Source organism: Pleurodeles waltl, chromosome 10 (genome assembly GCF_031143425.1).
Source record: "Pleurodeles waltl isolate 20211129_DDA chromosome 10, aPleWal1.hap1.20221129, whole genome shotgun sequence".
In the NCBI taxonomy this organism is placed as follows: domain Eukaryota; kingdom Metazoa; phylum Chordata; class Amphibia; order Caudata; family Salamandridae; genus Pleurodeles; species Pleurodeles waltl.
Window position 1 is genome coordinate 238,483,859 of NC_090449.1, and position 21,153 is coordinate 238,505,011.

At 45.1% G+C, this 21,153-nt stretch overlaps 1 protein-coding gene across 1 annotated transcript in view; it reads right to left on the reverse strand.

Moving 5' to 3' along the window:
• The window catches only part of PDILT (protein disulfide isomerase like, testis expressed), a 191,105-nt gene that overhangs the window by 94,633 nt on the left and 75,319 nt on the right, over positions 1–21,153 (reverse strand). The window contains exon 3 of the mRNA XM_069210269.1: positions 685–818. Within this exon, the coding sequence (XP_069066370.1) occupies positions 685–818 (134 nt within the window). The remainder of the gene's footprint in view (positions 1–684; positions 819–21,153) is intronic.

Genomic DNA, 21,153 nt, shown 5'->3' on the forward strand with positions numbered 1-21,153 from the left:
ATAATTATATTTTGTAAGTTTGCTCCGCTTTTGCATCAAAAAAGTGACGCAAAGGCGGTGCTAACTTTTCATAAGTCAGGCTTTAAGTTCGAGGAAGTGTTAGTTTGCCCCAACAGTATTTACGAACGCAGCAAAAATAGTGCCAAATCAGCGTGCTAACAAAGACCATGGATTCGGTATTTTCATCTTCAAAGCTTGTTTTGGAATTAACTGACGTCAAATACATTGTCCAACGCTTTACAGTCTGTTTTTCCCATTTGTGCTCTGGTGCAAATAGTTTACTGTGACCAGAACTTGAACAAATTCTGCTTGCTCTATTCTCTATTATGCGAGTAGCAAAATGGTGCTAAGTGTAATTCGCCCAATATGCAATAGTTGAAAATGTATGTAACCTGACTGAAAAGATCCTTCACGTTAACAGATCCAAATGGTAAGCTTGATGTTTAGTTAAGTACATGCATCATTTAATGGTTTCCAAAGTCCTTGCAAAAGTAGGTCACCCAGGCCAGGACTTTGGATCCCCACTTTGGTACTTGTAGTCCCAGTTAGCCATTCTAAACTTAGAACTACAAATACCAGTAGGTTACATAAAATCCAGGAACAGATGAGCTAGTCACACGTGAACTTTGGAAATCTGAGTGCTCTGTTAACCAGTGACAAAGCAAAATGTTCCAGAATATTCACCTTAAAAAAGCCAATGACCACGACATCTTCAGATTCGATGAAGGCCTCGACCTGCTCTGTGCTGTTGAGGTGGATGGTGCTAGGTCCAATTCTTCTCTTCAGCCACGTGACGAATGCTGAGGCACTTCTGACCCCTTGGGTGTTACAAAAAAGCATTTTAATGAATAAGGTTGATCGACTTTGATTCTTGTATAATTTGTTTAACATGCTGTCACGGTTTGAGGTGATTTTGACCCTCCGTTAAATGTAAAATCCAATTTAATATTAAACAGGCATTGAGAAAGCCAATATGTATGGCTGCAAGGCGCTAAGTCGTGTAAATACAAGCATGCACAAATGTGAGCGCGCCTTATTGTATAATATAACAAACATGTCTACATGCCCCTCTTGTGTAACTTTCGTTCATTGTTCATTATAAAAGCTCTGGCGGTGCCATGCAGCAGCAGAGCATACAGGTGCCCATGTGCACACTGACAAGCACACGTGAATTCATTGTCTGTGTGGTACATATCACATGTTGTCTCCGAGTGCAAATTCTGCCTCTGTGTGTATGTTCTCTGTGCACGTATACTGTCTGTAGAGTTGTTGGTCTGTGCAAAGAACATAATAAACAAACTTGATTGCTTTGCCAACGTTTGTTTGTTGTGTCCAGCATTCTGCCATGCTAAGAAGTTCCATGACAAACGTCAGAGTGGCCCTCAGACTCCTGCTGGGGCTTTCCAGACATCTCCCCATCATATTAATGAAGCACATTTGTTAATTATGACGTGTCCCATTCGTTTATCAATTTGCCTGCAGTTGCCACCCCCAAAAGATTTCAAAATACTGTGGTAACTCATAGTTTTGTTCAGACATATTAATTGTCATGCATTTTTTGTAGTTTTCACAATGTGCTTTTGTGTCTTGGTCTTCAAATCTCTGTAGTTCCATTGGCTTGGATACGAGTTTCTCTGCTAGTGCGATAGTTAGTTGTGATAATATATCGAGAATCCTATACCTCCCATTGTACATCAGCGCCATCGTGTGGCTTTTGATAAGCACGACTCGGAGCGTAGCTTTTAAGAATCCAGCAAAGTGAGAAACTGGAACTATACAGTTTTATCGCACTTCAGGACACAGTTCAATGCACAGCTTAATCTGATTAGCTGTGCAAGCTCTGCCAAGCGTGATTCTTTTGCGTGACAATTTCAGGCTTTGAGGGAAAATTATTCAAATGTGTTATTCTAACAAATACAACATGCATGGCACTTGTCTGGGTGGCAAGAGCAGGTTCCTAGGGACATCGTTTTTTATTTTTTTCATACAGCTAACACGGCCCAAATTTATTAGAGCGTTTTATATGGGCACCAGTTACATTACAGAAGGTCACATTCATTTTTTGGTAGGCAAGGGGGGAATTAAGTGATTTGCCCAGAATGACAGGATGTTGAGACAACTGCTGTGACTCGAGTCTGGCTCCCCAGCTCCTTAGTCAGCAGCTCTGGAAGTCACATCATATCTTCTTCCTCTACCATTTGTTTCTTCCTTCACTAAAATAGTTATACAAAGTAAATTATCAGAATGGCACATGACTGAAATGAGAGAACTAGTATTTCTTTGTAAAAAACATTACACCTCAGTTAAAATCCCTTCCTTAACTCCTGGACTGCTGCAATGTTAAATATATCAGCCCAGATTTATTCTAAAGTGGCACAGCGCAGTGCTGCGCCAAAAAAAGGAGCGCAGTGCTGCGCCACTTTTGAAACACAGGGGTGCGCCGTATTTAGAGGAATGTGACGCATACCTGCGTTTTCCCCTGCACTGGCACTGAATTGAACTGCCTAGCGCCAACGCAGGCATCCTTGTACCATAGTGCAAGGGTGTCTGCGTTGAGAGGATAGATTGTTTATGTGCAGGAAGGTGTCCCTTACTGCATATAAACAATCTATAATAGCGATTTGGCACTTCTATGTGTGCTGCAAAATGCAGCACACATAGAAAAAGCAAAAACGAGGAGAAATAAAAGCATTCCTCCTCGTTTTGCCATACTGACGCCACCCTCAGGGTGGCGTTAGTTTTTGGTGCTGCCTCAGGTTTACGACAACTCGTAAATCTGAGGCAGCGTCAAAAGCAATGATTGTTGCGGTGGAACACCCACAGCATCATACTTTGCAGAATACTGCGTCGGAGGGGCCCATATTTACAATGAGGCGTAACGCCACAAAAAAGTGGTGTTACACCTCCTTGTAAATATGGAGCAGTGCTTAGCGCCTCCGGAGCGTCAAAAAAAGTGACGCTCCGTTGGGGCTAGGGGCTCTTAAATATGCTCCAATGTGTTCAAACCTGTTTCCAGTGGAAGTACCACAACCTGCCACAAGACGGCTCTCCCTCCTTATAATCACTTACTCCCTGCAGGTGTTGCTGACATGGAAGGTGAAAGTCGTTATCAAATACTAAAAATCTTTAAACATTTGTTTCTTTTATTATTGTTACATCCTACGCTATGTAGCACTATGAGCCCGATTTAGTCAATGCACCTTTAACACTGGCTCTGTGACTCTATTGACAGCTGCTGCATCCCAACCTGGGCTTCACTTTTTGGTGGTGGTGATTGTGGGCACCGACTCATCTACTGCACCCTCTTGTTACACATGCTTACCAACCTGAAAAAGGGTGGGGGAGACTGAAGCGAGAGAACTAGTATTTGTTTGTCAAAAACAATATACCTTTGTTAAACTCCCTTTCTTAACTACTGGGACAGCTGCGCTGATAAGTAAATCATGTTCAAAACTGTTTCCAGTGCAAATACCACATCCTCTCACAAGAGGGTTCTCTCGCCTTATAATCACTTACTCCCTGCAGGTGTTGCTGACAAGGAAGGTGAAAGTGGTTATCAAATTCTATAATGTTTTTAACATATGTTTCTTTTAATATTGTTACATCCTAGGTTCTGTAGCACTATGGGCCCAACTTAGAGTCAATACATCTTTAGCACTGGTTCCATGACTCCCCTGACACTTGACACATCCCAGCCTGGGCTTCACTTTTTAGTGGTGGGGATTGTGGGTACTGGCTCATCTGCTGCATCCTCTCGTTACACATGCTTACCAACCTGAAAAAAAGGGGAGAGGGATGTGTTGGGGATGAAGGATTTGTGTGGGGGGGAGGAGAGAGAGGCCCCATCTGTCCCAAACAAATAAATTCTCACCTTTAACCACAGTCGGATTGTGATTTACCAAAGCTGTCTGGCATCCAGTGATTTACTGAAAAATGTGGTTACAGCCTGTTTGCAGCTTTTTCAGGGGCTCACCTTTGATGATACATCTTGCAATCAATATCACAATACATCAAGTACCGGCTACTACTGACAGCTACTACTGTTGATTCTTGTTCCAAATAAAGAATTGCACGTTTTATACTAATAAACAGAGAGTGTTCCCAGAGACTTATCCCAGACGTCCTAACCAAGGACATCCCAACTTTCCCAAGCTCAACTAGCATGCTCAAATAAACTGTGAGAATGGCTTAAATCCAATTTAATACCATCATGAGAGAATCTCCAAATGTATTATGTAATAAAATGGTTCTTCTTGTTTTTTCCTTATTGATGAATGTTCTGAGAACCATGTACTTGTGAATGAAAGTCTTTCTCTAAATCCCTAGGAAACGATGTGTACTTTTCAATACACTGGAAGCCCCTATTTCCCAAATTTAGAAACTGAATCTATGCCAGATTTAAAATGGAAATGTACTGAGGTCACTTGTACTTATGATTTTTATGCTTTGCTACTAAAGGTATTGATGGCTTATTTCATGTAGTTACCTACTAATTATTTACATAACCTATGTCTGTCATTCTTATAAGAATGATGCATCATTGCTTATTGAACTTCACCAAATGAAGTATTAGTGGTGGATCAAATCGGGGAGCACCAAAATTCGTATTTGGGCTAAACCGTTCTCGGTCTTTGCGGTTGGTACGCTTTTGGGGGTATGATCAGTTAGGATGTGTTTGCACCAACATTGTCAATGACTGTTTAGTCAGACCCAACAAAAGATGGAGCACCTCTGATCCCCAGTGGCAGGTGGAGAGCCAGATAATCCTGTGGCGGCTAAGGGCATTACCAGCTAAGGGCACAAAGAAGCAGCAAGATTTTATTGATCTTTAATATCAGTTACACAATCAAATCGTACCTACCTACCAGCAAGATTGCAACATGTTTGACCCATCTGTACTCTGAAAATTGCTAGAAATTGTGACTATGCCCAGCTGTGGCTGAATGCAATAGTACTGTTGTAGCAGTAGTCATGGTCTTCTATGAGAAAACCTGGGTCCTTGCACAGTTGTCTACAAAGTAAGTTCTGGGGCAGCATTACACTCTTGCAAACATACAAGTAAATGTAGTAGGGCTGTGCTAATGCTTCACAGTTAAGCCACTGCTAATTGTAAGTCTCCCCCTTGTAGGTACACTACCCACTGTTTATAATTGGTGGCACTTTGGGGCACACCCACTGCAGTAAAACATGGGGTTCTGCTAGGGAAGAATAAAAACATTGTAGAACTCCTACATTGGGATGACAGGTTTATCCACTAGTGGAAAAAAATGCAAGGTGAGACAGGAAAGAAAAACACGCATTGACAAAAACAGCCTGTTCTGCTTTGTCATTGCATGTTGTTTGCTTTGCAAATACGTGTTAAATCGAGCCTGTTGTGGCAAAGTGAGTACCAGTGGCCAGCCACCTTAAAAGTGTATTTTCAAAACTTAGAAAAAGGCTGTCCATTGCGTGAAGACAAAAAGTGGCTGCCAACTTGAAAGTCTGGAAAATAATGTTCAGCCATTTTGCAATATCTATCAGGATAACGACCATGTGGCATCACACCATGTTGTGTCATGCAATGTGATGTTATGTTATAATTGCTTATATAGCGCTTAAACTGCCCATAGGCCTCGTAGCGCTCACCCTGCAACACAGAATCGCAATAGTACACAATAGCACATGAATTCAGACTCTAAATAGCCAAGTTTTTAAGGCTTTCCGGAAAGAGATTTCTTGAGATCTTGATCTGATGTTATAAAGCAATCTATTCCAGAGTTTGGCTCCTTGATAGGCCAACGACCTTCCTCCCCACCTTGCTTTTTTCACTTCTGGAACTATAGCTAACATAGCTGAGGAAGATCTCAGCGGTCTGCTCGGTACATAAAAAGAGGCTACTGTTCTAAGCAAATCAGGACCTTGATTATATAATGCTCTATGGACGTGGCATAGTGCCTTGAATTGAATCCTCTTGGCTACTGGGAGCCAATGTAGCGATTAAATCCCCTTGCATATAGATTGTTGCTTTGGAACTTTTAGAAGCAGTCGTGCTGCCGCATTTTGTACCCTCTGTAATCTTTCTATGACATATCTCGGTGATCCTACAAAAAAGGCATTGCCGTAGTCAATACGTGATCCTATCAGGTCCTGAATGATCAATCTTTTGGCGACAAAAGGCAGTATCGCCAGGGACCTTCCTCAGAGTCCTGAGAAGAGCAAAGGAAGTGCCAGCTATTCTGTTAGCGTGTTGTGACATTGAAAGTTGGGGGTCCAGCCATACTCCCAGACTTTTTATAAGGTCTTTGGGAGGTGGGAGTACACCTACTCCTTCTATAATAGCTGGATTCACCACGGGAATTTTTGGATGCCCAAAGAACATCACTTCCGTTTTTCCGTCATTAAGTTTTAGTTTGCTTTCCGCCATCCAGATGGAAACTGCTTGTAGACAAGGACCAAGAGCAATCCTTAGGTCCGATTGATTATTGGAGAAGGATACAATAAGTTGGGTATCATCTGCATATGACACCAGTGATCATCTTGGATGTATAAAACATACCCTTCTAAGATGGCCACCGCATTATGGGCCTGATTTATGAAAAGTTAGCGCCGCCTTTGCATCATTATTTGACGCAAAAGCGGCACAAACTTACAAAATATAACTATATTTTGTAAGTTTGTGTCGATTTTGCATCAAAAAATGATGCAATGGTGACTCTAACTTTTCATAAATCAGGCCCTATGACTTTTGCATCACAGATCATGGTGGCCATCGTGGAAGTATAAACAAACTTCTGTAATGGCCAACTGGCCGGTGTTGGCATTGCTATTGCCAGCACAGTTTTAAAACCATGTGCATTGACAAACCTAATTGTGACATGTCGTGGAAAGAGCTAGTAGGAACGTTAGTGGAAGCTGTGTGGAAGCAAGAGAGAGCACACAACTTTTCCACAACATTGCTCAGTGTTTAAAGGATAGGGAAGAAATTATGTTTTGGAAGTGGGAATAAAAAGAGAGAGATGAAGAGGTGTGAAGAGAAGAAAAAGAGCTATAGTGCATGTTTGATTATGGAGAGAAGTGGAGAGAGAAAGCGAGCGATAGAGAGACAGAGAGACAGAGAGAAAAGAGAAGGAATTGCACTCTAGTGTAATGCTAAATCACAAATGATATCCAAAAATAACAGAAAAATAATTGCCTGACATCAGCAGGGGAAGGATACAATCAATGAATCAAAAACAAAGGAGACACTTAAATACTCTTGTGGAAAACACAAGCATCCAGACAAGGAGGAGCATGGTGAAATAGACAAAATAATAATGGGGAGGAAACATTAAGACAAAATGAAGAAAAGTGGAAATAGTAATAACAAAGCTTTTGCAGCAGACAGAAAAAAAGATGTCTGCAGCGAGGCCGGAAAAAGAGCAGGATGTCACATTTCTGCGCATTGTGCAGAATTTTGACCCTTCAATCTAGCATCCCTAACCTTCCCACAGTGTTTGCTTGATAGGGAATGCCATGACTATGGCCATGTCAAAGATGGCATGAGCAGAAAATAATGAATCCAAATTCAAGGAGCGACATACATGGTGATTTACATTAGTTTACAAGAGTTTCCAAACTGTCATGCATGGAAAGATCCTCTGGTGCTGACAATATGGCGATTTCAATTGACAAGAACATATTCAAACTAACTGGCAATAATGGATATTTAGATTGGTGCCCACCATTAAAGACATGCCTGAATTAGATACATTTTTCGAAGTAGAATACAGGGATACCTTTCCTCGTCAAACTAGAAAGTGACAGTTGTCCCACCCCTGGAACTGACATCACATCTTTTACCGGGACTCCCGGTGGCCCAGAGAGCCCGGCCCCAGAACTGACATAGGTGTAGGTGGGTAACGTGGGTTGTAACGTCATGTGATCATGTGTTAGTCATGTGCCTGGGTCCTAACCCTTGAGTCTAGGGGATGTGTAAAATGGGGGGGCCCTGCTGGTGTGCACCCTGTTTCTGCAGCGAAGAGTACTAGTCTGGACATGTCAGACAGTCAGGACAATGTGGCTGCTGGGTTTCTCCTCACATGGAGGAGCATTGCAATTGTAAGGCCAAACCTCCACACTGTTGGCTAATCCTAAAAGAGGGAATGGTCAAATGTTGCTTTTGTTAGAGCCAGCCAGTCATTTTAGAAATGTAAACCTAAAACAGATGCTTGCTCCAATATTCCCAGGGACAGTACTTAAAGGTGGTTAGCAAAGGTCAAAGTACAAAGGGACCATACAATTATTGATTGAAACAGAGACTGTGAAATGAAAAAAACTAAAGTAAATATGCAAGCCCCCGAGAGTTTCCAGGACATGGTTCAATGGTGGTCAGCAGATGTCATAGTATCAAGTGACCAGGCAATTACAAAAAAAAAAGTTTTGAAATAGACAAAAGACAAGCAATACAAACCTAAAACAGATGTAGCCCCGAGAGTTCCCGGGCCGGGTTTAAAGGTGGTCAGTAGATGTCATAGTATAAAATGACCAGGCAATTAAAAAAAAAGTTTTGAAATAGACAGAAGACAAGCAATGCAGACCTAAAACAGATGTAGCCCCAAGAGTTCCCAGGCATGGTTTCAAAGGGGTTCAGCAGCTGTCAAAGTATAAAGTGACCAGGCAATTTAAAAAAGTTTTGAAATAGACAGATGTTATGTAATGAAAATCTAAAACATATGTAGCCCCTTAAGAGTTCCCAGACCTGGGTTCAAAGGTGATCAGCAGATGTCAAAGTATAAACTGACCATGCAATAAAAAATAAAAAAACATTTGAAACAAGCAGATGACATACAATGCACACCTAAACAGATGTCTATTTCTTGGCCCCATCCCCCACAAAGCCTAGGCATAATTAGCCCAATGAGGCTGGTATAAATGCCCCCCACATTCACAGACCTCTTTTTTTCTAAACTACATATTTGAAGTTTGCGGAGAGCAGGTACCATCAGGGCCGTCAAGGCCGACAACATGAAGGGCAGAGCACAGACTGTTGATGCTAACCCTCTTCTACTTAAGGTAAGTAACTATGGCCCATATTTATACTTTTTGACGCACAACTGCGCCAACGCAGTTGTGCGTCAAAAATTTTACCGCCGGCTAACGCCATTCCAAAGCGCCATGCGGGCGCCTTATTTATTGAATGACGTTAGCCGGCGCTGCGGACTGGTGTGCGTAAAAAAAAATGACTCACACCAGGCAGCGCCGGCGTAGGGGAAAATGGAGGTTGGGCGTCAAAAAATGGGGCAAGTCAGGTCTGAGGCAAAATTCAGGCCTCAACCCGATTTGCGCCATTTTTGTTGACGCCCAACCCCCATTGAAATGACTCCTGTCTTAGCAAAGACAGGAGTCATGCCCCCTTGCCCAATGGCCATGCCCAGGGGACTTATGTCCCCTGGGCATGGTCATTGTGCATAGTGGCATGTAGGGGGGCACAAATCAGGCCCCCCTATGCCACAAAAAAAAACGGGAAAAAAAACTTACCTGAACTTACCTTTTCTTCCCTGGGATTGGTCCCTCCATCCTTGGTTGTCCTCCTGGGGTGGGCAAGGGTGGCAGGGGTTGTCCCTGGGGGCATGGGAGGGCACCTCTGGGCTCCTTCTGAGCCCACAGGTCCCTTAACGCCTGCCCTGACCCAGGCGTTAAAAAACAGCACCCATCAGGCTGGGTGCCGTTTTTTAAGGCCTGCCCCCTCCTGTGCATCAAAATGACGTCACAGTATAAATAAGGCGCACAGGCCTTAAAGTCATTTTTTGGAAGGGAAAGCCTACCTTGCATATAATTAACGCAAGGCTGGTTCCCCCTTCCAAAAAATGACGCACATGGTGGAACTTTGACGCCCGTGGGTTCGGACGTCAAAGTATAAATATGGGGCAAGGTTTGCGCTGATTGTGCGTCAAAAATTTTGACGCACATTCGGCGCAAAGAGAGTATAAATATGCCCCTATGTGTTGCAAGTATATGTTCTATTGTAGTTTCACCTTGACGTTACCCTCAGCCTTTCCAACTATGCCCCATGAGAGCGTAACACCTATGTTTTGCACAGGGTTATCAGAGATATACATTTATATTGTGTTGAAACCTGTGTTTAATTTGTAGAGCTGTACAGTATTTTAAAAGTAAAAACAAGAGGGTGGTATAAATAGAAGGTCTAACCTTATAGTACAGTATACATGATAATTAAATGTTTTTTAATATTGTAATTCCAAGCTATGTAGTTTAGGCCCGCACAATTATGATGATGTTTTATAAAATAGGTTTATCAAACCCTGTATGTTTTAAAAGGGTGTTAGCAGGGCTGTCTTTAGGGCGGTGCGAGTGGTGCTGAAGCACCGGGTGATGGTCTGGATTGGACATCGCTGGCTGCACTGGATAGTTATGTTTAGCAATAACATGAAACTAACAATGTAAAAACACATACTGAAAACTTCCATGGTCGTATAGCCTTCAGGAAGAATTTATAATGTTGTGATACCACTTGTAATTAACGTTTATGCTACAGAGAGAGATGGGTGTTTTGTCTAGAGGCAGCTTTGACTCACCATAAAGTAGCGTAGAGGGTTAATATGTAAGCTGCAAAGAACAGAACTATATGTTTATATGGTTAGCTGCATGGATTAGTAAAGCAAGCCCTGACAAGCGCAGTAAAACATATGTAATGGAGGCCTGGGGACCTGGGCCGCGCGCGGTCTGGGTCCCCAGCCTCCATTACAAAACTGTTGTTAGGGCAGGGTCCGAGGTCCTGCCCTAACAATGCATCTGGAACGGAGGCAGGGGACCCGGACCTCACGCTGTCCTGGTCCCCCAGCCACCGTTACAAAAGTGTTGTTAGTGCCGGTGTCGAGGTCCGGCCCTAACAGTACATCTGTAACAGAGGCCCGGCCTCCATTACAAAAGTGTTGTTAGGGCCGGGTCCCCATCCCCTGCCCTAACTGTACATTTGTAATGGAGACCGGGTCCCCGGCCGCCACTACAAAAGTGTTGTTAGGGATGGGGCTGGAGACCCGACCCGACCACGGCCCTAACAGGCCTGTATGTAAGGGCGGCCGCAGCCCGGGCCCGTGGCAGCCCTTACATAGAGCCCTGTCAGGGCTGGGGTGAGGATTTGGGGCGAGCGTTGTCTGGGTCCCTGCCCTCCATTATATATGAATTGTTAGGGCAGGTCGGAGACTCCGACCTTCCCTAACAGATCGTTTGTAATGGTGGACGGGGACCTCGACAGCAATCATCGGGTCCCTGCCACAACCCCACCCCACCAATAAACCACAGAGCCCCCGCCGAGCCCACAGTAGGGGTCTAAATATATAATTTGATCCCAGTAGGAGCTCACATAGGTCTTTAATTGTACCTCCAGGAGTGGTGTTTAAGTACTACATACCTGGGCTGTGGTGGGAAATTTGATGGTAAATGGGATCCTTCAGCCGTGTGGGTCCTAGTGGTCTCCATGGGCTTGAGGAGACCAGCAGGAACTCCACGTGTGTGGAGGAGCAAGGGCTGTGCCTCAGCTGTTCCCCCCTCCTTTCTTCCTAGCAAGGCAGGCCTACAGCACTGCCCCCATATGGCTGCATGAGGAGTGAGAGCAAAAACATAGGACGGATCCTAGGATCAGGCACCAATGCCATTGTGTGTATAGATATATAATATATATATATATATTTAGCTTAATGCTTCCTTCAAATAGTTGTGTGCTATGTGTTATATTGTTTATAATTATTGTAATTGTGTGATATTACAAGGACTGTAAATTATATAGTAATGTTTTTAAATATTGCTGTGAACGTTCTGGAACCATTCAAATAAGGTCATATTGAGAGTTTCCTAGATCTTATGTTATGCATCAGTGCCACCATGTGGCCTTTTTGATAAAAAGCTGAGGTGTTTGAGAAATGTGAACAATAGGTATTTTTCTGTAATGTACTTTCAGAACCTATGTATGGCTTGATAGGATACTTAACAATTAGCAACAAGAGACAGCTTGGGTAAAATTAATTTTATTTTAATTGTGTATATAAAACTTATTTTGAAATACAACATGTATTAGTATATAGCTCTGAAAGTATGTGGAACATGTATTCAAACTATGCGATTGTAGTTCTGAGCGAATAGTGTAAAAGACATTTGTAATTAGACCTTTACGTTTATTTTATGTATTTTACTCACTAGCAGTGTCTCTAGGATTGATTGTTTATAGTATGTTGAGTTATGGTTTCATCAGTATATTATGCACGCCTAGTACTTAATTTAAAATGAATGTCTGGTCTGTAATTATGAATGTAACGTAAAAAGCATTAGGGTCTAAAAGTCATCTGTGTCTCTTCTGTATGTGAGATCCCCAAGAGCTAAAGCTGTCCACAGAGGAAATGGATGCCATGCAACAAGGTATATGTATCTAGAGATTTATAGTTCAGAGAAAATTGTCAGCATCCATCCTAAACAAAGCTGTCTTGATTGTTATTTTTTTTTAATTTTTACCATTAATGGTTTCCTATGTTTGTGTGCTTTTGCAGGCTATGATGCTGAACTACAGCTGAACTACGGCTGGCAGTTGGTGCTGTACAACAAATACTCCTTGCTCAAGATGGCCCAGGCACACTGTCTCAGGATGCAGCTCTAGCGAGTAAATAAAATGAGTCCTTTTGTAAAGGCTGTGAAAACCTAAAGAAAAAAAAACTCCATAAAAACCCTGTAGAAGGCACCCCTCAGAAAGCATGTATAGTCAGTGTATGATATTGTAAATGTGATACTTCATTATTTTTTTTTCTCCAGACCCCTAGGTGGTACAAGTGGACCATATGCCCATGATGCAGAATGTGGTAGGGGTCGATAAAAAGGCAGTCCACAAAAGGAAGTCCCCATAGTCTAAGGGCGGCCCACTGATAAAGAAAGGCCCCTCACAGCGCAACACAGCAGATGCATTTTAGAAACTGTAGAGCCAGATTAATTCAATCCTTATTGTCTCTCAAACCTGGTTCGCCTCTACGATATCACTGCTATAGCAATACCTAATATGTATTTTGTTATCTTTACATCATAGACTCAGCACAAAATAGCTCTGGAGGAGTCAGCTGTAAGGCTAAGCAGACTGCAGCGCCTTTAAAGGACAACATGAGGACCCTTCAAAACACAAAGACTTCAGCAGCATCTGTGATCAACACAGGGCACCAGGACAAACCGTGCAGCGGCTCTACAGACAGCTGTCATAGACCAGGTACAGCCCTTAACTACACCACACATCAGTAATAAATGCTATGCCCAGAACCGTGAACACTTCTACAGGAACTACCTATGTGTATGGCACTAGCGGGTTTGGTAGAGAGTTCTGAACCAGCAGCCGTAGCAACGCCCAGTGACACTTCTAACGCAACCCGTGAAGGGCTGCAGTCAACCGGCCCTCAATCCCCAGCACCCAGCCACAGCAATTCCTACACCTCGGAGGCCTTGAGTTATTATGACCAACATTTAACATCCCATATCTGATGTCACCAATTACACCCCCAGGGGCGTACGACCCAACCAGACCGACATGAAGTGCACATGTGCTTTGATCTTCCCCCTCCTCCTCAACATACCCAGACAGCAGTACAGGCAGTAGCAGTTCACAAAATCAGAGTATTGGAACCCCGTCTGGCGAGGATCAGGCCTCCGAAGCACCAGGGTGTTCACATTGGGGCCCTGTTTTTTTGACCCGTCCCGACCCCCTCATTTAAAAAGGACTTATTAAGGTTAACAGTGATCATGCCATAGGGGTGGCCAGGGGTAATATGCACCACACAGCTAATGAGATCAAAATATGGTGCAATTCCCCCAAACAGGGTTTTGGAAACATATCTGAAAGAAATACAGCAGGCCGTCAACAAACTAAAATCATTCCTAAACATCAAGACCTCAAAACCGGGGAGGGTGGGGTGCGATACCAGGTCCTCCAGACTCTCCCAGAGAGCGTTAATCCTGCGGCTAGCAAGGTGTAGAAGGTAGGTGGTCCTAGCTTGTGAATCTGCTGCGGTAGACATAGACAATATACCAGCGTGACTAGGCAACTGTGCCCCCCTAAGGAGTGTAAGATCCGCTTTTGTAATAAGGGTGTCCAGAGGTCTAAATATAAAAACAAAACCCTAGACATACTCACTAAGGCTCTGCGGCTCTCACGTGCACTCAAAAGCAAAAGGCCAATGGAACCACCCAACAAATCCTTAAAAGCCCCAAAATCCAATACCTTGACATATAAAACGATCACTGCTAGGCCTCAAGACATAAAGTCCGGAGGGAACAGCACAAACATTGGGTGCTTTAGGACCTCAACAGCCGGTGTTCAGAGTCCAGTAGTCCCCCAACACCGTGAAGGTTCCTTAGCCGTGGCTGCCGTAGGTAAAGTTGTAGGCACACAGACCATAAATACAACACCTGCTGTTCAAATAGGCTATGGGCGCTTACCTAAAAACTGGTGGTAACAAGCAGAAGTGGGCTAGTAGCACTAGACAGCATAGGTGCCTAGTAAGGAAATTAAAGAAAGCCAGACTGTGTGTTATAAGGAGGCTTAAAAACAAACCAGCACAGATCCTTAGTCCGCTACCCCAGAATGACACTCAAGATATCCCACCAGCCAATTGTGATCCTCAAGCTGAGGATTCAGAACCTGTGTTTTCAGAAAGTGTTAGAAGTACAGTCGTACTATCGAATGGTTTAACGCTACAGAACACTATACACTACAGAACACTACGAGGAATTCCAGTTTGTTAATCTAGACCGTATAAATTCTTCTGATCACGGTGTTTTAGCCATCCACCAAGCTGTACAAACACTAATAGAAAGGTTGTTACTGGATATGGGTCCTAATGATCACTTCCAACTGTGTTTCCAGGGGCAGGGTATTGACAGTCCTTTGTTGACACATAGAACACCCAGGGATGTGTTAGACACTGTGGAATTTCTAAAGAATCTCTGTAACCTGTTGCAGAAAAAGGCAGAAATAGTAGCATACGGGACCTTTAGAGTTATAGCCCTCATTGTCAAGGGCTGCAAGGGTGGTGTTTCCAGACCTTTAAAGAATATCTTGTATAGTCAGATCATTGGTAAGAAACAACGATGGTTGCTCAATTTTAACATAGGAGCAACCAAAACCTGTCTGGCTGCCAGCATAGCGGGGTTACTGTTGGATAGCACTATGCCCGATGCTCATATTATGTCAAGAGCTGTTGAAGCCCAAAGGGCTTTTGAAATACCACACAACAGAATGGTGGGTTTCAGGGACCTAGGGCTTTTTGAGAACTATTTTGCCGTTACGGTGAAAGTTCTTTAACACAATGGTTCCTGGAAGTACTTCACAACAGGGGAGCGTGCAAACAACAAGCCCATTTATGTTCTCCATCATGAACACCAATTTTATAATATTTTGAACCTGAAGGGTTTTCTAGGAGCCAAGTACATATGCCCTCACTGCGACCATATCTACAACACACAGACAACTCATCAGTATGAAATGCACTGTAAAATGTGTCAGAGGGATGGTTGGATTGAGGCCACTGAGCAGAAGGTCCAGTGTCACGTGTAATCTGTTTGTCGCTCGCAAAACTACTTGAGCATATACACCAGACTTGCGTGTTGCTTCCCTAAAATAGACTGTTGGGGCTTGCGGGCGTTACGTCCTCTATCAGCATAAATATAAAGGCATGAAATGTCCCAGGTTTAAGGTGTATTTTCAGGCTGGGACAGAGCACAAGTGTTACATGGTTAAAGGCAACCTCAGATAAAGACTACATAGTGTTTGATATAGAGTTCTCACAGGAGACCGACGTACACCAGCCTAATTATATTTACGCTCATGATCTAATTCCAAGACAACTGGGAATTTGAAGGGCGCACGTCCGTGAGTGACTTCCTCACCACTTTCATGCAGCCTAAATTCAAAGGGTATACTATGCTGGCTCACAACTCTAAAGCGTACAACTCCTTCTTTATGTTACAGACCATGATTGGTGAAAAGATGGCTGTAGAACTCATAACCCAGGGCTCCAAATTGATGCTGTTAACGGCAGTGCCTTTTCAAATAAGATTCATTGATACCCTAAATTTTCTACCTATGAAATTGAGTAAATTACCTAAAGCCTTTGGTTTTCCATGCTGTAAAGGTTATTCCCCCCACTTTTTCAACACATGGGCCAACCAGAATTATGAGGGTCCCATGCCTCCACACTCCAGCTATGGTGTCGAGTATATGATACCTGCTGAGAAAGAGAGCTTTCTACAATGGTACAGTGAAAACCGTGAAAATAACTTTCATTTTCAAACTGAGTTGAAAGCGTACTGTCAGGCTGATGTAATGATCTTTTGAAAAGCCTGCAACCTTTATAGAGATGTAGTGTTGGAGATTACCAAAAAGGTAAAGATTTTGAAGCCCAACAGGCCCCAGATGACAAAGACTGCAGAGTACATAGACCCTTTCCAGAATATCACGCTGGCTTCCATGTATATGTCTATCTACAAACACAAGCTTGTGAAACCTTACAGCATCGCCCTAGTACCACCAGACCTGTATAAAGGTAAACAGAAGCGTTATTCAACCCCCTCGATCCAATGGCTCATGTATATCTTGGACATAGAAAACATAGCCATTCAACACGTGTTACAGAGTGGTGAATACCGCTTTGGGCTTTATTATCTTGACGGTTATGCCATAATTAATGGTGTGCCAACTGCCTTTGAATGCAACGGGTGTTTTTACTATGGTTGTCCTCGTTGTTACGAACCCTATGAGTTTAACAGACTGTTGGGCACCAAGTTTGAGCACTTAGACCGTCGTACTCTAATGAAGGCGCAATATGTTAAAAACTACGGCTTTGTCATGAGAAACCTTTGGGAGCATGAATGGTTAGATATGTTAACAACAAATGTTGAGCTTGTGTCTTTCATTAAGAGTCGCTAGTTGCCAGAGCCTGTGAAGTCCCTTGACGTCTTATTTGGTGAGCGTACAAACGCTATACAGCTCTACAGGGCTATGGGAGATGGTGAAAAAATACACTATTACGACTTCACAAGTCTGTATCTGATTGTGAACAAGCAGAATTTATACCCTGTAGGTCACCCAGCCATCATATACAGGGACTTTAAGCCCATTGGGGAATACTTTGGGCTCATTAAGTGCCAACTCTACCACCCCGCCATCTTTATTTCCCTGTACTACCGTACAGAGTCAACGGTCAGCTAATATTCCCACTATGCTGTACATGCCCTGAAAGTAAAGAGACTAACATGTGGAGACACAGTGAAGCGCAAAGGATGCTAACCGGTACGTGGTGTAGCATTGGGGTACAAAAGGCTTTAGAGAAAGGATACAGACTTGGTAAAATTGTGGAAATATGGCACTTTGAAAGGACGACAACACGCTATATGAACCTGTTTCTAAGAGACAAACTGGAGGCTTCGGGGTTTCCAGAGCGGTGTGTTGATGAGGCCTCTAAGCAAAAGTACATAGATGACTGCTACACTCACAAGGGTATATGCTTGAGACCCGAATTGATCGAGGTCAACCCTGCCCGCCGCCAGTTAGCCAAACTCTGTCTAAACTCCTCATGGGGTAAATTCACACAGCATACAAACTTGTTTAAAAACCCCAGGGACAATCAACACATATCGATCATCCCTAAGCATATGTACCCTGGAAACACTCAGGCCCTCATTACAACCCTGGCGGTTAGTGTTAAAGTGGTGGTAATACCGCCAACAGGGTGGCGGTAAAAAAAATGGGATCACGACCACGGCGGAAACCGCTAACATACAGCCACTTTAACACTCCAACCACCACGGCGGTAGCAACAAACACCGCAGCGGTCACCGCCAACAGACAGGTGGAAGACAATGGACCACCCACTCTATTATGACTGGCCTATCTGCTAGCTTTTCTGGGGCGGTACCAACGCCATCAAAAGCACAGCAGAAACAGAACAGAGAAGGGAAACCACTCACCTTTAGATACTCAATGAAGAACCAGGACACCATTGAGCCCCAGTTACAGGTCCTGCCCATGCTGCTCCTCATCTACCAGGAATACGAGAGGCGGCGGCGACGACTACGGTGAGTACTGCACCTGGTACACAGGGGAGGGGGGAGGAAAAAGAGAGTGACACACACACACACACACGCAACGCCCTCACCCACAACACCATACACACAAACACATGCAGCAACATTACATTTACACCCTGTAACCCCCTGGAAGAACGCAAGGACAAAAGGAATTAAGTTAAATCATGATATATTAGAAATAGGCAGATATACGTAATGAATAAAAAACAGTAATTACAAAAATATACAATATGTACACAAGGCCGTACATTGTCCCTTCAAAATGTCTGTGGGCCACTGGGCAAAAAATCATTGGCCAAGCCCACACTTGACTCCTGTCTCAATACGGAGAGAACACTGCAGGGGCATCAGGTCGAAAACACACAGGCACCTCAGGGGGCAGGGGGAGGGGGGGCACCTCAGCCAGAAGATGGGATAACGCCATTGCTCCTCGAGGTGGCTCCATGCCCACAGCAAAGTCCTGGGGAGTGCAAGGCCACAGTCTCTCAAGAGGGTGGGTTGCCCACTGCTTGGTCCTGGGGAGTGCAAAGCCACAGTCTCTCAAGTGTGTGGTTTGCCCAATGCTTGGTCCTGGGGAGTGCAAAGCCACAGTCTCTCAAGTGGGTAGTTTGCCCACTGCTTGGTCCTGGGAGTGCAAAGCCACAGTCTCTCAAGTGGGTGGTTTGCCCACTGCTTGGTCCTGGGAGTGCAAAGCCACAGTCTCTCAAGTGGATGTTTTCTTCCACGGGTTCTGGAGGGGGCTTTGTGCCCAGTCTGCTTCTTCCTACCAAGGATAGGATGAGTGGATGCCTTTCTCCACTGGTTCTGGAGGGGGCTTGGTGCCCAGTCTGCTTCATCCTGTCAAGGATAGGGTGAGTGGATGCCTTTCTCCACAGGTTCTGTAGGGGGCTTGGGGCCCAGTCTGCTTCATCCTGTCAAGGATAGGGTGAGTGGATGCCTTTCTCCACAGGTTCTGTAGGGGGCTTGGTGCCCAGTCTGCTTCATACTGCCAAGGATAGGGTGAGTGGATGCCTTTCTCCACTGGTTCTGGAGGGTGCTCGGTGCCCAGTGATGCAACACTAGGGGTGTGGCAGTTCACATTCCCGCACCTGGGTGTCTGAGGCACGAGAGTTGCAGGGAACAGGTTGCATGACCATCCATGGAGGCAGGGCTAGACTCCTTCCTGCAGCAGCTAAAGCTGCAAACTGATGGTAGTGCCGGTGCTGGTGGGGGTGCTGCCAGTGGTGGTGGGAGGCTCCAGCCTTGCTCCTGCAGCCTGGGATGGCTGCCCACTGGGGCTGCTGCTGCTGGTAGTGGTCCTACTGTCAGCGGTGCAAGTGGCGGTGGTTGCGGCGGTGGTAGCAGCGGTGCAGGTGGTGGTGCTGGCCGTGGTGCAGGTGCCGGTGCTGCCAGTGGCGGAGGGAGGCTCCAGCCCTTTTCTTGAAGCCTCGGATGGCTGCCCACTAGGGCTGCTGCTTCTGACAGTAGTGGTGCTAGCGGGGGTGAAGGTGGTAGTGCTTGCGGTGGTGCCTGCGGCGGGGCAGCTGCCGGTGCTGGCCGCGGTGCAGGTGGCGGTGCTGGCAGTTGTGCTGGTAGCCACCAGGCCTTCACCTGCAGGATCCGACTGCTGAAGTGCCTTGCCTGGTGTTTTCTGCCCCTCCCTCACCTTGGCAGATGGTGGTGTGACCTTGGGTCTGGTTGCTGGAGTTTTTGAGGAGGAATCGCTGAATGGTTCATGCTCCTTGGCCTTGGTGCATGCTCTCCCCTTCTTCACCTTGGCAGGTGGTGGAATGGTTTTGCCCTTTGCAGGGGTTGCTGGCACACTGCCTGGCCTGACAGGTGCTCCCTTTGTGCCTCTGTGAGTTGTAGGTACCACATCGGATGTTGACTTGGTGGCTGAGGTGCTGGCCTGGGTTCTGGACGCCCTGGCCCAAGGGGAAGAACGGGGTGAGGGGTAGAGAAGAGGTCAATGTTTGCCAGAAAAAGCTTCTTAGACACACTGGGTCAGGAAGAGGGTTTGGGAGTGGAGAAAGAGGGAGTGGTTGTAGGAGGTGTCTGTCTGCTGACTTTGGGTGCAGGTGCATGAGCTGGATGCTGTTGTGAGGTGGATGGCTGTTGGATGGGTGGGTGCTTGTGTTTGTGTACTTTGGGAGAAGGGCTCACAGACACACTGGGAGAGGACACATGGGACGTGTGAATGGATGTGGGGTTGGTGACTGCTCGGTAGGGGTGTGTTGTGATCGGTGTGCTGGTGATGGAGGTACTGGATGAGGATGTAGTGCATGCAGGTGTGAGTGAAGACACTACTGGGAGGGAAGTGGACGATTAGGAGGAGGGGGACACAGTGGAGGCAGTTGGATGTTGGTGTGTCTGAATGGGGATGGTGCTTGTGTGAGTGCCTGTGAGATGAAGTGTGGTGCTTGTGTTTGCCTGAGCCACTTCTGTGTGTTAATTTGGGTGAATGCTGGTCTGAAGGTGTGTTTGGGATAGGCTGGGGTTGAGGGGATTGGGACTGAGTAGAGGAAGTTGGAGGGGGGAGGCTAGAGACAGGTAAAAGGGCTGCCATCAGTGTTGAGGTGTCAACATCAGGACAGTGCGTGCTCTACGGGCGACGAAAATGCAAAAATCCAGTCTTTATGCAAGAGCACAATTCATGCATTGTGTTTATATGCAGTTTGTTAACCTTTTGCATTGCAGACTTTAACCTTGAAAAACTCTATTAATGATGTTTGCAATAACTGTTAAATTGCAAGGTACTACTACAGACTTATTGAGTGTGTTAGGGTGTGGTCCCTTTCTAGGACCTTCTAGACGTTTTCTCTGCAGCATGACTGGGCCAGACTCTGTATAAGGGAGCCAGCCCAGCTCCACCTGCTCACTATTCAGAGGTCCGGTACAGAGCAGCAGCAATTTCCTGAGCTCCTGTTCCGGAGACCTACCTTGAAGTTCCAGGCCTGCACAGCACTATCTTGGTGATCCTAGAGCAGGGTGGTAAGACGGTGGTCGGGCTGGGCCCCCGACCCCGCTCTAAAAAGACTCTTGAATTTTTGGGGCCTATTCTTGAAACTTTCAGAGTACGCGAAG